General features: G+C 40.4%; 1 protein-coding gene across 2 annotated transcripts in view; it reads right to left on the bottom strand.

Moving 5' to 3' along the window:
• Positions 1-15,211, bottom strand: part of AKAP10 (A-kinase anchoring protein 10) — a 43,040-nt gene that overhangs the window by 14,614 nt on the left and 13,215 nt on the right. For both annotated transcript variants that reach the window (XM_043903977.1, XM_043903976.1), the window contains 6 exons: positions 9,803-9,901; positions 7,636-7,720; positions 6,765-6,888; positions 5,499-5,635; positions 3,480-3,624; positions 1,698-1,871 (listed from right to left, as the gene is read on the bottom strand). In XM_043903977.1, the coding sequence (XP_043759912.1) occupies positions 1,698-1,871; positions 3,480-3,624; positions 5,499-5,635; positions 6,765-6,888; positions 7,636-7,720; positions 9,803-9,901 (764 nt within the window). The remainder of the gene's footprint in view (positions 1-1,697; positions 1,872-3,479; positions 3,625-5,498; positions 5,636-6,764; positions 6,889-7,635; positions 7,721-9,802; positions 9,902-15,211) is intronic.

Here is a 15,211-nt window from a genome sequence, read left to right as displayed (position 1 = left end):
AAGATGCACACTGTCACCACTTCTGTTCAACACTGTACTGTAATTTCTAGCCAGAGCAGTTAGGCAAGAAAAGGAATAAAAGACATCCAAAGTTGATAAGAAAGAAAACTATTTCTATTTGCAGATGACATGATCTTAGATATAGAAAACCCTAAAGAATCCACAGACAACTATTTAGAGCTAATAAATGAATTCAGTAAAGTTGAAGGTACAAGATAAACACACAAAAACTGTAACATTTCTAAACATTTGGTGAAGAATCAGAAAAATAAATTAAGGAAACAATTTCTGTTTATAATAGCATCAAAGATAATAAACTACTTAGGAATAACCTGACTCAAGGAGGTGTAAAAAGTGTACACTTAAAACTACGAAACACTGCTGAAAGAAATAAAAGATGGCATAAATAAATGGAATGGTATTCCGTGTTCATGGACTGTAAGACTCAATACTGTGAAGATGGCAACACTTTCTAAAGGAAACTTCAGATTCAATGTAATTCTGACCCAAAATGTTAAAGCTGATCCTGAAATTCACATGAAACTACAAGGAACCAGAACATCCAAATCAATCTTGCAAATGAAAAAAATGCAAAGTCAGAGGACACACACATACACAGTTCCTGATTTCAAAGCTTTCAAAACCTATAAACTAGAACTAAGTTGGAGGACTCTCATTTCCCGATTTCAAAACTTATTACAAAGGAACAGTAATCAAGACTGAGTTAGTCATCATTTGACCCAGCCATCCTACTCCTAGGTATGTACACCAGAGAAATGAAAATATACATCCACACAAAAACTGTACAGCAGCGTGACTCCTAACAGCCAAAAACAATAATCCCGACGTTCACGAGCTGAGGAGTAAACGAAATGTGGTGTGTCTATATGATGGAGTGTCATTTGGCCATAGAAGAACAAAGTTCCAATACATGCTAAAAACACAGATGAACCTTGAAAAAAGAAGCCAGTCACAAGGACAACATATCACAAGGTTCCACTTATATGAGATGTCTGGAACAAGCAAATCTATAGAGACAGAAAGTCAACTAGCAGCCACCTAGGGCTGGAGGAACGAGGACTTGGAGGGTAAGAGTTAAAGGGTAAAGGCCTCCTTTCTTGGGTGAAAAAAATGTTCTATAACTGACTGTGGTGAGTTAAGCAACTCTATAAATAAACTACAAAACCACTGAATTATACAGTGTAAATGAATAAACTGTACGGTATGTGAAGTATATCTCAATAAGGTTGTACAAAAAAAAGAAAAAAAGGAAAGAAAAGAGGAGGACAGTGACAGGAAGGGGACAACAGTGTCTGACAACCTGGTAAGGTGTTCTCTTTCTTGATCTAGATGCTGGTCACATGGGTTAGGTTTGCTTATCTAAATTCTTCGAGCTGTACATGATTATGAAATGTAGACTTTCCTGTAACATATTATTATACTTCAACCAAAAATGTAAAAATACTTTTTATGGTTAGCACCTAGGCCTTTGTGTCTAAACAAAAACGGCATTCTACTGGGTTGGCCAAAAAGTTAATTCGCGTTTGTCAATCATCAGAAAGATTTTGGTTAGAATATCTAGTAAGTAGGCTAATTTTATCTCTGCTTGTTTCTTCTACAACCTAAAGCGTATAAACGGGGTCTGATGCTAGGATCTGAGGGAAAGGACCCTAACGGCTGGGCACACGGGTCACTACCTGAGAGGTGGAGCTGTCGGCTGCCCCAGGGTGGGAGTCATCAGGGGGACCCATAGAGCCTGGAGCCGTCAGTGAGACACTCCCTCCCAGGAACTCGTCTCCGCGAACTGAGTGGATGAGATCGTTCAAGTATTTATAATACAGATTGCTGGACAAAAAGCCAGGCAAAAAGACCTGAAAAAGAAGACACCTTGTTAAAGCTACCAGTCACCACGCCTGATCTTACATCTTGTACTCCAAGCGTTATCCCTTTGTACATAGTTTACACTGTAACTAAAACTACAACATGTACGATTTATAGGCAACCCCCGGAAAACTAGCCATGAACTACTGAATCTGGACGTCTTAGTGACCAGGGAGCGAATGTAGTTTGAAACTAGGTTTTTCTGGTTTGTTATAAATACTTAAGTCTTCGTGTATATGTTGATTTTGACTTCTGGACTGATTTATTTAAGATAAATTACCAGGAGTGTGACTACTGAGTTCAACGCATGAAAACTTCAGCTTTGATAAATCCTAAGGATAATCACTAGAGTATTATCAAGGCATCTATTCTGACAGAGGCTTTCCAAAACTGGCTTCTGTTTTTTCAAATCACCGTTAAATAAACATCTAATGTACACAGATGCTTTCATTTGCATTTAAAATTATTAACGATCCTAAGCTCCCATCATTATTACTGGCATTTCCTATTTTCAACTTTTCCCTTACAGTATTCAGCACAACTGTAAATACTGATGTCTGTGTCTAACACATGCCTTCCTCCTAGACAGAGCTGCAGGAGGGCAGAACCATGCTTTTTCTTCTGTTTACCCCTGTAACAACAACACCCAGCACAGAAATACTCCAAGTATTAGTGAAGGAGGCACACATTCTTCTCACCATTTACCTACTTGATAGTACTGTACTCTGATATTCTGTTTTTCTCTTTTATTACCCAGAAAGTTTACATTCTTTATATGATACAGATTTTGAACTTTCCCCTCTAAGATTAGACAATGTTTATTTTAATCATGAAAAAATTATCAGCCCTGGACAAGAGCTAACAGTCTATCCAGTTTCCCAGCAGCTCCCTGATGATCTGATTTTTGCATGTAACCCGTCACACTCCTGACACTCAGGTTTGAGGGGTGGTCATGCAGCAGTGTAATTAATCCCTTTCCACCTGATGCACAAGCCATACATGAGAGAAACCTCATGGGCTTATCCTGGGCTCTGTGCCATTCCCAGGAAAAACTGCTCTAGTTCATCAGAGAATAACTGAGGCACAATTTCAACTCTTTATCAATAATAAGCAGCAATTAGCACTTACCCTGTAAGTGATAACGATACAAAAAACTAGCGTTCCAACCCTGTTGGAGGGTTTGGTGAAAAATTTGGATCATCCCTAAGCTAACTTTGCTTAGTACTATCAGTTATCTAAAAGCTGTAATAATAGCAGTTAACATTCTTTAATGCTTATGAGTGTCAGGGGTTATGTTACTAGTAAGCACTCTACACATCTTACCTCACTTTCATCCTCAAAACAATTCTGAGGTTAAGTACCTGTATGAGCCCCACCTCAGAGACAAGGAAAATGGCATTAAAGGACTTCGGGAGCTGCCTGGGTCCCTCGGCCTACAGGGTTGAGATTAATACACACCAAGCCAGACGCAAAGCCTTTGCTCTTAATCACCATTGTTTCAGTTGTCCACTGTTGTGTTTGCTTTTCTCCACATTTCATTTTCTGACTTCCACCAGGAAAAACTTCCTATAGTTTAACACTTCTGGGGTTTTGGTTACCTTCTCCATGGTCGTCCAGGCCTGACGTAACGGAGTGGTGAAACAGTTAGGGAGTGGCCCACCTTCCCGGCAGATGTTGGATTCAATTTCCAGTCGCACAACATCGTCGAATCCAAGAGGGTGTGTGGCCTGGAGGGAGAAGTACCTACAGCAGAAAGACGGCCAAAGTCAACCCGTATCCCAGCAATTACAGCGCCTTCTGGCACTGACACCAGAGACCCTCCTGAGGCTCATGCAGACCTAGGCTTATAGAGCTGGGTGGAGGGCAGCTCTGCAGCGACCTTTCCTCCCACCACATCTGAGCATTCTGTGGCTTCCAGCTCCTGTTATTGATACAAATACAAAAAGGCTAATGAGAAACGATATTAGGAAAAAAAAGATAGAAAAGCGGAAGAGTAGGAATGGGTAAAGTCAAATTTGGCAAAATGAGCTTGATAAAACAATAGTGCTGGTGGGCATCTTCATTTAAAGACGGCTCCCAGTTTGAAAATGGGATCCAGTGAGAAGACGGCATCTCTGCTATGGGTGGCACTGAGCTTCTGCCAGGTCCTCGCTGCTGCCACACTTCTGTTCCAGCACAGAAAACCCCTTTTTCTTTTTTTTTTTTGTGACCCCATGGACTGTAGCCACCAGGCTCCTCCATCCATGGGATTTCCCAGGCAAGAATACTGGAGTGGGTTGCCATTTCCTTCTCCGCCCTTTTTCTTGTTATCAGTATTTTCTTAACAAAAAGTGAGCTTCCTCCCACCTTGCAACAAATAAGTTGGCAAATATTCCTCCATGCTTTGAATTGTGGGGCAACACAGACCAAAAAAGAAATTTTTCTGGCCACACTATGTGGCTTGCGGGATCTTAGTTCTTAGACCTGGGCTTGAACCCAGGCCCCAGATTCAATCCCTGAAATTGCAGAATTCTAACCACTGGATCACCAGGGAACTCCCCCGAATTTCTAAATGTACACGCCTGCCATGTTAATGTCCATATAACACTGTTTTTTGTACAGTATTTTCCCACAAATATATTATACTAAAATAAACACTGGACAAACATTAGAACCACATCCAAGTCCTGCCGCTAACCTGCCCCGTGACTTTGAGAAATTCACCACCCGTGTGGGACCTGGTGTTCTCATTAGCACATTGGGAAAATCAGACCAGACCCTCACCTGGATTCATCAGGATCACCAGATGTCTTTACAGAGAAAGATTCCTGGGCCATACCTCAAACCCGCTGAGTCAGAATCTCTTTCGCAAGAGGGCAGGAAAGCTATTTTTGACAGTTTCTAGGTGACACTTGCGCTGACAGGAGCACGCGCACACCCGGCAAGCTCGGAAACCCCTGACCCGGATGCTCTCAGCTCTCTGCCAACTCTAAGGTCCCATGGATTTTTTTTTACCCTCAAGCTTTCTTCTTAGCAAGTGCTTATAATACAACACCACACTGCTTTTCTTCACAGAAGGGAGAAAAGTTGGATGAAACGGAGCGGACACAGTTTCCAGTTCCATTCCCTGTCAGACTGCGCTGCCGTCTCATATTCAGGGAAAGCTAATGAAAAACTGCTCTCCGCTGAGCAGTCAGTCTGGCTCAGTAGCCACTGAGCCCTCTGCAATGTATTCCCATTGGTTTCACCTTCTTTCATGTCCCAACCCAAGTTTTCAATCACCCAAAGCTCCAATGAGTCTGCTCATGCTGATGCCTCCTCCAAGAACATTCTTTCCCACCTTCTCTGGCAACAGAATCCAATTCACTCTTCGGGATGCACTCAAATCTTCCTTCTGTGAAGCCCTCAGTGACCTCCACCATCATTGACCTGCATTTCCCCTACACAGCCCCTTTTCCCACCAGCAACTTGTGTTCTGAGAACCCCTACTTTGCACACACCAGTAAGCAGCAGCTCCTCCGAGGCTCCCTGCAAGCTCCCTGATGGCAAAGACCCAGGTGACCCACCTTTACTACCCAAGAGCACATCAAATGCTCATTGTCTGCTAAGTGCCAAAGTCCTCCACCAACTAGACTCACTTGTCATATAAGATCATGGCGTCATTCTGTGCCTCCTGTCCGTCGTACTGCCCTTTTTTGGCAGCGAGCTGAGACTGGAAGTTGTCTGCTGCCAACCAGAACTGTAGGATATTCACTGCGTCCTCTTTCTCCATGTACTGGGAAATAAACATACAAAAGAGGAAAATCAGACTGAAAATCTGTAAACAGATTTCTCTCACCATCTCATATAAGCACCAACTATTAAAATACAGGACATTAAGAGAAGAAACCCCCACAAAACCACCCACTGCCCAAAGAGATACACTTGCTCAGTTAATGCCAGTCAGCAACTTACAGTCATATGAGATGGAAAAAATATTAAAATACTGTTTGAGGGGGAAAAAAACCAAACCAAACCAACAAACAAAAAACCCCCCAAACAAAAAAAAAACCAAACAACTCTAAGCAACAACCAGAAACCCTACCACCACACAGCTGAAAGCAAACTTCAGTGAACTGGAGTTAAAATTAAAGGTGGATTAGTGGTTCCTTGCTGCCAAGCATACAAAGAATAAACCAACTGGACCCAACCTCGAATACCTGATTGTTTCCACCATTCCATGCGGCCACAACAACCTGAACAAATGCTCAACTAAACTCAAGGCAAAGAGAGGGGCTGAGAACTCGAATCAGCTAAGTAATTGTACTCTGGTGAGGAGATAGGATGCAGGTGTGGGTCTAAGTGACCACTCTGTGAGACTAGGAACCCTCTACCCCGACTTCAAAGTCACTTGCTTTGCAACAATTTCATTAGCTGAAGCCTAACACACCCCACCACACTAAACTGCATGCCTCAAGGAGATGAGTTTACTCACTGCTCCTTGCAAATACTTCACTGGGTAATCCTATCACATGGCTAAAGTAGAATGATGACAGCAGGAAAAAATTCACTACTTTCTCTTCTCCTTAAGTCTGGTCTGCAAACATTTATGCATTGAAATCAAGTATCAAATTCCGTGGTTTTAAAACAGCTCTAAATAGTTAAAAATCTGCATTCTCTTATAAGCAGTTTAATTAGGTTTTTCAAAATTATAGAGTTATTTTACACTGAATTTTCAAGTTCTCTTTAATGCCATTCAAGTACTCTTGCCATTAGATACAACACAGTAATCGAGGTATTTAAACCCAATTGATGTGTTTAGAAACGACTTGTCTCCTCTATGTTCTTTTCCACAGGCAGGGCCCCAGCATTTACAGCTTAGAGGCTGGACTCTAACAGGGTGTGAAAGGAAATGCAGAATTTACCTCTGAGAAATAAAAGAGGGCTGACTCACAGAAGAGAATGTCAGCCAGGTAAACAGTTCCACTGGTCAGCACTTCAATCTGGTATTTACAGAAATGGTGACTTCGTAGAAACTCACTAAAGTGCCTGCATGTGGACAAAAAGGTAAAATTTGAGGGACCGACCGAGGAAAGAGCTCCGCTGGGAAGCACACACTCTTTCCACGCTGTGCCCGCCGTGCCTCACAGCCTGGGTCAGCATGCCCTCCCTTCCCACGGGGTCTCCCTGACTCTTCTCCCTGCAGCACCCTCTCCCCTCTCTTACTGGCTTTGCAGCTCCCCTCTGGCATCTAACACATGCTACCTCCTACTGCAGTAACCAAGCAACATGCCCTATTACTCTCAGGCTGTAATCTCCTTCAGCAGGTACTATAACTAACCATGCACAGCACCCTTTCCATAAATGTTAAATGAAAGAATGAAAACAGAGATTTTTGTTTTGAGGGCATGTGGATTTAGTGCTATGGCATCCATTAAGCTTAGAGCATGTACTAACAATCAGGATATCCACCTGAAGACACGTGTTGTTTAAGCAGATAAACTATATCACACTACAGTCACAATCACCCCCAGTGACTTCAGAATTAAAAACAAATTCTTTTAACTTAAGAAATATCAACATTAAAAATACAAATCTGTTTTACTTTTACTAGGATTCACATAATTTGTATTTAAAAGAAACCATTGCCCAAGATAGTCTGAGAGGATGCCTATAAGATCCTGTAAACATTCAAAGTATTTAAGTATTTAAACCCTCAAAGATAACTTGGTTTTTTCCTGAGACTGAACCGAAATTCCCAAGAACACAGGATGTGTGAGTGTGAAACCGACGTACTCGTGCTCCATTGCACTGAAGACTATGGACTGTGCAGAAACGAAACAGTTGGGATCCACCTGCCCGTCTTCTCCACAAATCTTTGCTGTAAAAGAAATGGTAAATAACTTTTTCTCTAAATCCAAACTATACACATCTGCAAATCAAAGCAGGGAATAACTGTAAAGGCATAAAGATTAGCAGGTTTTAATGCAATTAAAAGAAAATACAGGTAAACAGCTGATCATTAGGTAGGGAAGGTCTTTCTAAGCATACATGCAAAAGCAGAAATCAAAAGATTCAATAATGAAATTAATTTCTATAAATTAAAACACTCTCAAAACAAAAGGGCAGACTGAGGGAAAAGATTTGCAGCATATATGACTGTTTAAGAATGATAGATTATTTTCATTCATGTATCAAGAGCTCTCACAAACTAACAAGAAAGTCTCAAAAGAAAAATGAACAAAGGACAGGAAAAGAAAATTCACTCAAGGACAAATATAAAATGGCCAATTTAAAAAATACGCATGCTCATTAGTAACCAAGGAAATATAATAATGAATTACAACAATGAAGCACATCACCTTTTGTCTAGTAAATTGGCACAAAATTGTTTTAACAATCCATATACTTAATTGTTTAATGATACACACACTTGAGCATGGGCATGGGAAAACTGACCCTTGTGTTAGTGGGCATATAAACTGGTGTATTTGTTTCTGGAGGGCAATCTGACAGTTTCTAGCACAAGCTTTAAAAATAAACATAGCCCCATCCCTCAAAATATGAACATACCCTTTCTTTCAATCAGCAATTCTGTTTCTAGGATGGTAACCTAAAGAACTATAGATTTATGAAAAAGAGTTTATCTCTTTATCAAAAGCTCTCTCCTTTTCTGAAATACCCCAGACAGGTTAGTTATCAATTGGTACAAACACCTAAAGGAACTGCTAGCGAACGATTTCCCACATAGGCACATTCTAATCTGTTCAGACACCTAACAGTTGTTATCATTAGGCACAGGTGGTCTTGGGAAGTCTAGAAGATGGTAGCAACAAATTTTCACGTAGAAAGAGAGGAACGACATAGAAAACCCAAAATTGCACGACGACACTTGGAATGAAACTGGTTGAAAATTCCAAAATACAAGCAGATGGGGACAAGCCACCAACAGCCACAAGGCCCATGCATTACAGGTGTCTGTGTGGGAGAGGAAAAGGGAAACACATGGGCAGCAGCTGTCAGCCTGACACAGACAGAAGGTGTGCACCGGGAGTGTGGCGACCGACTGAAGCTTAGCTGAGCCTGGGGAGGGGATCTGCTGTCCCCAAATAATGAGTGAAGACCCAAAGAGCCCCAGGCTGGGAAGAACCTGCTAGGAGAGGAATAACAGGCTATACTTCATAAATCAAAACAATTTTTGTAATCAAAAACTCAAAACTGAGTACTGGGACTTGATAGGAATATAATAAATATCTGTTCAATGTATAATGAACCACTTTTATCTGTGACTATAGGCATACTTGAGGTCTTTCTGATACAACATAGTAAAACCTTTCAAACATTTAAAAAATTATGACCAACAGAAAAATTTATATACCTACACATGATGGAAAAAAGAAACAGTTTTCAGAAGTGCTGTTTGTTTGTCCTTACTACTGTGAAGCACTTTGATTTTTCTAGTCTTTTTTTGGAAGGTGGTGAGGACCTAAGAGGAGACTGGTCCTAATCTGTAGCCTGAAAAGCACTGCCAAATAGCCTACCAGGTAGGGTCTGGTTTCAAAGCCTAACTCTGCCATGTCTGAGCGTTATCGAGGGCAAATGTTATAGACAGCAAGTGTACACTGGGAGCTGTTACCTTCTCTGTGCTTCTTCACTTATAAAATAATAACTGTATTTATGCTAAAAGGTTCTTTAGAAGATTAAATGAGCTTGTCCAGGGGAAGTGCTTAGAATATTGTCTGGGACACAGTAAGTACTCAGTAAACATGTGCTACTATTTTTCAAATCAAAAACTAATAATAATGAATAAGAGGGAAACTTTTTAAGTGAGCGACAGTCAGATATAATAAAGTACACTGAAAACAGACATGGAAGGGAGATGCTGAATTTCATATTCATTTAGAATTCTCTTAATAACCAAAAAGAGCCTTTTTTTTTGGCCATAGCTTCAAGCACTGCTTACCTATGATGTCATTTCTCATTGCTTCTGTAATTGGTATCGGTTTAGCAGCATCTGGAGATATGTATTTGGTAAAAGTATTCACTGCATCTTGCTCTATACCTGCAAGGGAAGACAGAGACAATTTCAAAACCAAAAAAGCAACTTGCACCAGTAACAGAGCATATTCATCAACAGCAGGGCTTTGCTGTGCACCCAAGCACACACAAATATACACAAATAGTTTATTACAAATAAATATATCTGTAAATAAACATAGGACAAAACAAGTCTCTATCACAAAGTTGCTTTTACACCCTTTGGTTGGTGGAGCAGAGGAGTTACGAGGAAGCCCCCTGCCCTCCCCGCAGCTAACAAGTTCACAAGAAACCGCAAGTACTTATTCTCACACACCCTCTTTCCATATCTCCTCTCCAAAGTCGGAACCTGAAGAATTTACACAGCGGGGGCTCAAGTTATTTACAAATCCATGTTGAAAGTATTTTACCAAATTTCACATTCAGGAATACATTCATCTGACCTTCAAGAACCCCGGAAGGCTAAAATAGAGAATCTCAAACTTTCTGTCTTGGGACTCTGCAATCTTAAAAATTACTGACCTTCCATTTATCTGAGTTTTACCTATAGATAGTAAGGTATTGAAAATTAAGGTGAGAAAAAATTATCCCGTTTAAATGAATAATATTAAATCTGCTAAAAGTTAACATAAACACCATTTTTTTAATAGAAAATAACTATTTCCCAAACTGAAAAAATTAATAAAAGGGTGCCATTTTACATTTTTGCAACTCTATTTTTCTTGATAGCAAACTTAAGACTCTCAAATCTGCTTTGGCATTCACTCTGTTGTGCTTTTTTATTTGAGTCAAATCTATATAGTGCTATCAGGATATGAGAAGAAATGTATGTATATTATATACGTGTGTGTATATAATATATATATACATATATAGCATGCGTGTGTATGTTGTGTTAGTTATGCAGTCACGTCCGACACTCTATGACCCTATGGACTGTAGCCTGCCAGGCTCCTCTGCCCACGGGATTCTCCAGGCAAGAATAGTGGAGTAGGTTGCTACTTCTTTCTTCAGGGGATCATCCCAATCCAGGGTCTCCTGCATTGTAGGCAGATGCTTTATCATCCGAGCCACAAGGGAAGCCTATGTGTATATGGGTGTGTATGTACAGTTTCTGTCCCGGTTCCTGGCACAGAACCTAAATCCCTGGTTCCTAAATCCCTTGCAGCTTCCTGAGTTACAGTAGGGGCCAGAGGAGCATCATTTGTTAATCATAATAAAGCTCTTTCAACCACAGGAAAAGTTTATGGAAACAAAGTGACTCGTGCAGAGAGGGGGCTGGTTGCCAGAGAAGGAACCAGAACTCCAGCCCCACTCCCCAACCTCCAGGGAGGGTGGAGTGGGTTGTGGACCATCAAGCCAATCACCAACAGCTAATGATTTAATCAATCATGCCTACGTGATGAGACCATAAAAACCCTAAATGAAGCAGCTCAGAGAGCTTCTGGGTTCATGAATGTTTCCATGTGCCAGAGGGGAGATTGCCCCAACCCCACAGAGACAGAAGCTCCTGCACTTGAGATCCTACTGGACCTCGCCCCATGGACCTCTTCATCTGGAAGCTTATTTCCCTCCTTTATAATACCCTTTTACATCACTAAACATATATAACGTGTTTCCCTAAGGTCTTTGAGCCTTGACAGCAAATTACCAAAAGAGGAAGAGGTAGCAGGAATCTGACGTACAGGTGACAACCTGGGGCCCGTGACTGGCATCTGAAGTGGGGGACACTGCTGTGGAACTGAGCCTTTAACCTGCAGGGTCGGCACTAACTCCAGGTAGTGTGAGAGTGAACACTAGGTTACAATCCAATGAGAATGGAGAACTGCTTGATTTTGGACAGACATTGCTTTGCTGTGAACAGAGAAATGGTTTTCTTTATATCAAGACTATCTGGCCTCAGAGCTGTGAACAGGAGTATTTTAATAGCTGTCTGAAGTAACTGTGGTTATATTCTTCTTTGATCCTCCTCCTTGTGCGTACTCAGTCATGACCCCATGGACTGTGGCCCACCAGGCTCTTCTGTCCATGGGATTTTCCAGGCAAGATACTGAGTGGGTTGCCATTTCCTCCTTCAGGGGATCTTCTGGACTCAGGGATTGAACGCGCGTCTCCTGTATTGGCAGGCAGATTCTTTACCACTGCGCCACCTGGGAAGCATTCTTCTTCGGTACTATACCCAAAACTTGAAAAGTGGTAGTTTCTTAAAAGTTAATCAGAATGTAGAATCAGAAATCGTATTAATAAACTGATTATATTCTGTTACATTAGAATCTACTGGTCTATGTACCATGTTTAAAGAAATCACATCATTAATATCACAATGATCTTTTCAGAACACTCTTTAAAGCTGTCAAAGCATGTGGCAATAAATGGAAGTTTTCCAAATTCTAAGTTTCACTTGAAAACTTACATTTTATCACTGGGCAACAACACTGCCAGCTGTTTTCCAGGAAATGACAACTCATTTTACAAGGCCAGAATTACTGATACCAAAACTGGACAAAAGCAGTGTAAGAAGACTACAGACCACTTTCTGTCATACACACAGGTGCAAAAATGCTCGACAAAATATTAGAAAATCAAGTCCAGCAGCAAAAACAGACTGATACAAGCAAACGAGGCTTACTCTGGGAATGCAAGCTCATTCAGTATTTTTTTTTTTTTGTAATCAATATAATCCCTCAGACAAAAGAAGGAAAACCACATGGTCATATTAAATGACACAGGAAAAACATTTGAGAAAATTCAACACCATTCTTGATTTAGACAATTATCAGTAAACTTTTAAACAACTCTTAGTAAACTTTTAAGAGAAAGGAGCTTCATAAACCTGATACAGGGCATTTAAAAAAACCCATAGCTAACCTCACACTTTATGGTGAAAGCCTGAATGCTTTCTAAAACCAGGGAGAAGACAAGAATCTCGGGCAATCTACACAAAAGCTCCTAGAAATAACGAGTAAATTGAGGCCACAGAAGGTCAACATATAAAAGTCAATCATATTTCTATATACTAGCAATAAAAAAACTATAGAAACAAAAACTTTTTAAACATACTATTTGCAATAGTACCAGAAAAGGGGGAATAATAAAACATTAAGGATCTGTATGCTGAAAACCATACAATGTGAAAGAAAGCAATCAAAGAGGTAGGTAAATGGAGCAGATTAAATCTGCGAGTTTTAAGACTCAATACAGTTAAGAACATAAATTCTCTCCAAACTGACCCATAGGTTGAATGCAATTCCAATAAAAATCTCAGCAGGTGTAAAGTTAAGTAGTTTATTTGTTGTTTTTCTTGAGGTAGGCTTGTATTGCTATAAACCTCCCTCTTAGCACTGCTTTTATTGAATCCCATAGGTTTTGGATTGTCGTGTTTTCATTTTCATTTGTTTCTATGCATATTTTGATTTCCTTTTTTATTTCTTCTGTGATCTGCTGGTTATTCAGAAGCGTGCTGTTTAGCCTCCATATGTTTGTGTTTTTTATAGTTTTTCCCCTGTAGTTGACATCTAATCTTACCACACTGTGAGTGAAAGAGAAACACCAATACAGTATATTAATGCATATATATGGAATTTAGAAAGATGGTAATGATGATCCTATATGCAAGGCAGCAAAAGAGACACAGATGTAAGGAACAGACTTTTGGACTATGTGGGAGAAGGCAAGGGTGGGATGCTATGAAAGAATAGCACTGAAACATGTGTATCACCATATGTAAAACAGATGACCAGTGCAAGTTCGACGCATGAAGCAGGGCATTCAAAGCCAGTGTTCTGGGACAACCCAGAGGGATGGGGTGGGGAGCGGGGTGGGATGGGGGTTCAGGACAGGGGAACATATGTGCACCCATGGCTGATTCATGTCAATGTATGGCCAAAACCACAGTATTGTAATTATCCTCCAGTTAATTTATTACTTAAAAAAAATCTCAGCAGGGTTTCTTGTAGATATAGACAAGCTTATTCTAAAATTTAAATTAAAAAAATAAGAACCTAGAACAGAAAAAACAACTTTGAAAAAGAACAAACTTGGAGGACTCAAACTATCCAATTTTAAGACTCACGACAAAGCTACACCACTTTAATTCCCCAGCAGCCTGTGAGACAACCATGTTCATGACGCTATTCATATCAGCTATGAGCTATAATAAGCTTATACCCTTTCAGGTCAACTTCTGTTCATTCAAAAAATAACCTGTGATAAGCAAAGCTTTCTGGATTTCTCGACTGCAGATAAGTAACTGTGGACTGTAGGAGCCAGTTCCAATCAAGATGGGCAAAAGCACATGAGAGAGAGGTAGCACAAGAGAGAGAGAGGTCATTTACCTGAGAAAGGCCCCCACCCCCATAAGACAGGAGGCTTTCACTTTCAAGGGCAGCTGCAGGGCCTGAAATACACACACACCCAAATACACACACACACACACCCCAAATACACACACACCCCCCCCCAAATACACACACACACACACACCCCCCCCCCAAGAGGGTGGGACACACGCACACTCCCAAGACAGAAACTTAGTTTTCAGTGGTACCAGGGTAGCAATCAAGCGGGTTCTGGATGCCTGGCAAAAGCAAATGCAAAGATACTCACAAAGAACCCAATTTAATCAGAGTCCCTGAAGAATTACCAAAGATAAAATTCAAAGACATATGTATTCACAGCCAAAACCCACTAAAACCACAGCCTACCAGAAGTGTGAACCTGCAGAAACAAACCCTGAATCAGATACACAAAAGCTATAGGCACTGGGGTTATGAGATACTGAATATGTGTTTAATAAATTTAAATAAATAAAAAATGGGAGTCAAAAGTAAGACAGAGGGATAAAGGAACAAGAAACTAAAAAATGACCAGGCAAACCTGAAGAAAAATATTTCTAGAAATGAAAGAATTTACTAACTTTTAGATTAAAATAACATGTTAAAAGACTGATTTAATAGCAGTTTAGATCCATTTTAAGAATCAACGAACTAAAATATCTCAAGATGTCACCACCAAACTGAAAAAGCTATATACTACACAATTCTAAGTATGTGACATTCCAGAAAATGCAAAACTATGGAGACAGGAAAAAGATTAGTGGTGGCCAGAGTGAAATGAGTGGGTATACAGAGATAAACTGGTAGAGCACAGAGGTTTTTAGGGCAGTGAAAATGCTCTGCTTGGTATCACAATGATGGTTACAAGTGGTTATACACTTCCCCAAACTCACAGAACATGTAACACCAGGCGTAAACCTGAAAGTAAACTTTGGGTAATTGTGACGCCCTCAGGTAAGTTCACTGGTTGTAACAAGTATTTCCCTCTGGTGGGGATGTTG

The sequence above is a fragment of the Cervus elaphus genome, chromosome 5, assembly GCF_910594005.1.
Source record: "Cervus elaphus chromosome 5, mCerEla1.1, whole genome shotgun sequence".
NCBI classification, from domain to species: domain Eukaryota; kingdom Metazoa; phylum Chordata; class Mammalia; order Artiodactyla; family Cervidae; genus Cervus; species Cervus elaphus.
This window is presented reverse-complemented; position numbering and strand designations above follow the sequence as displayed.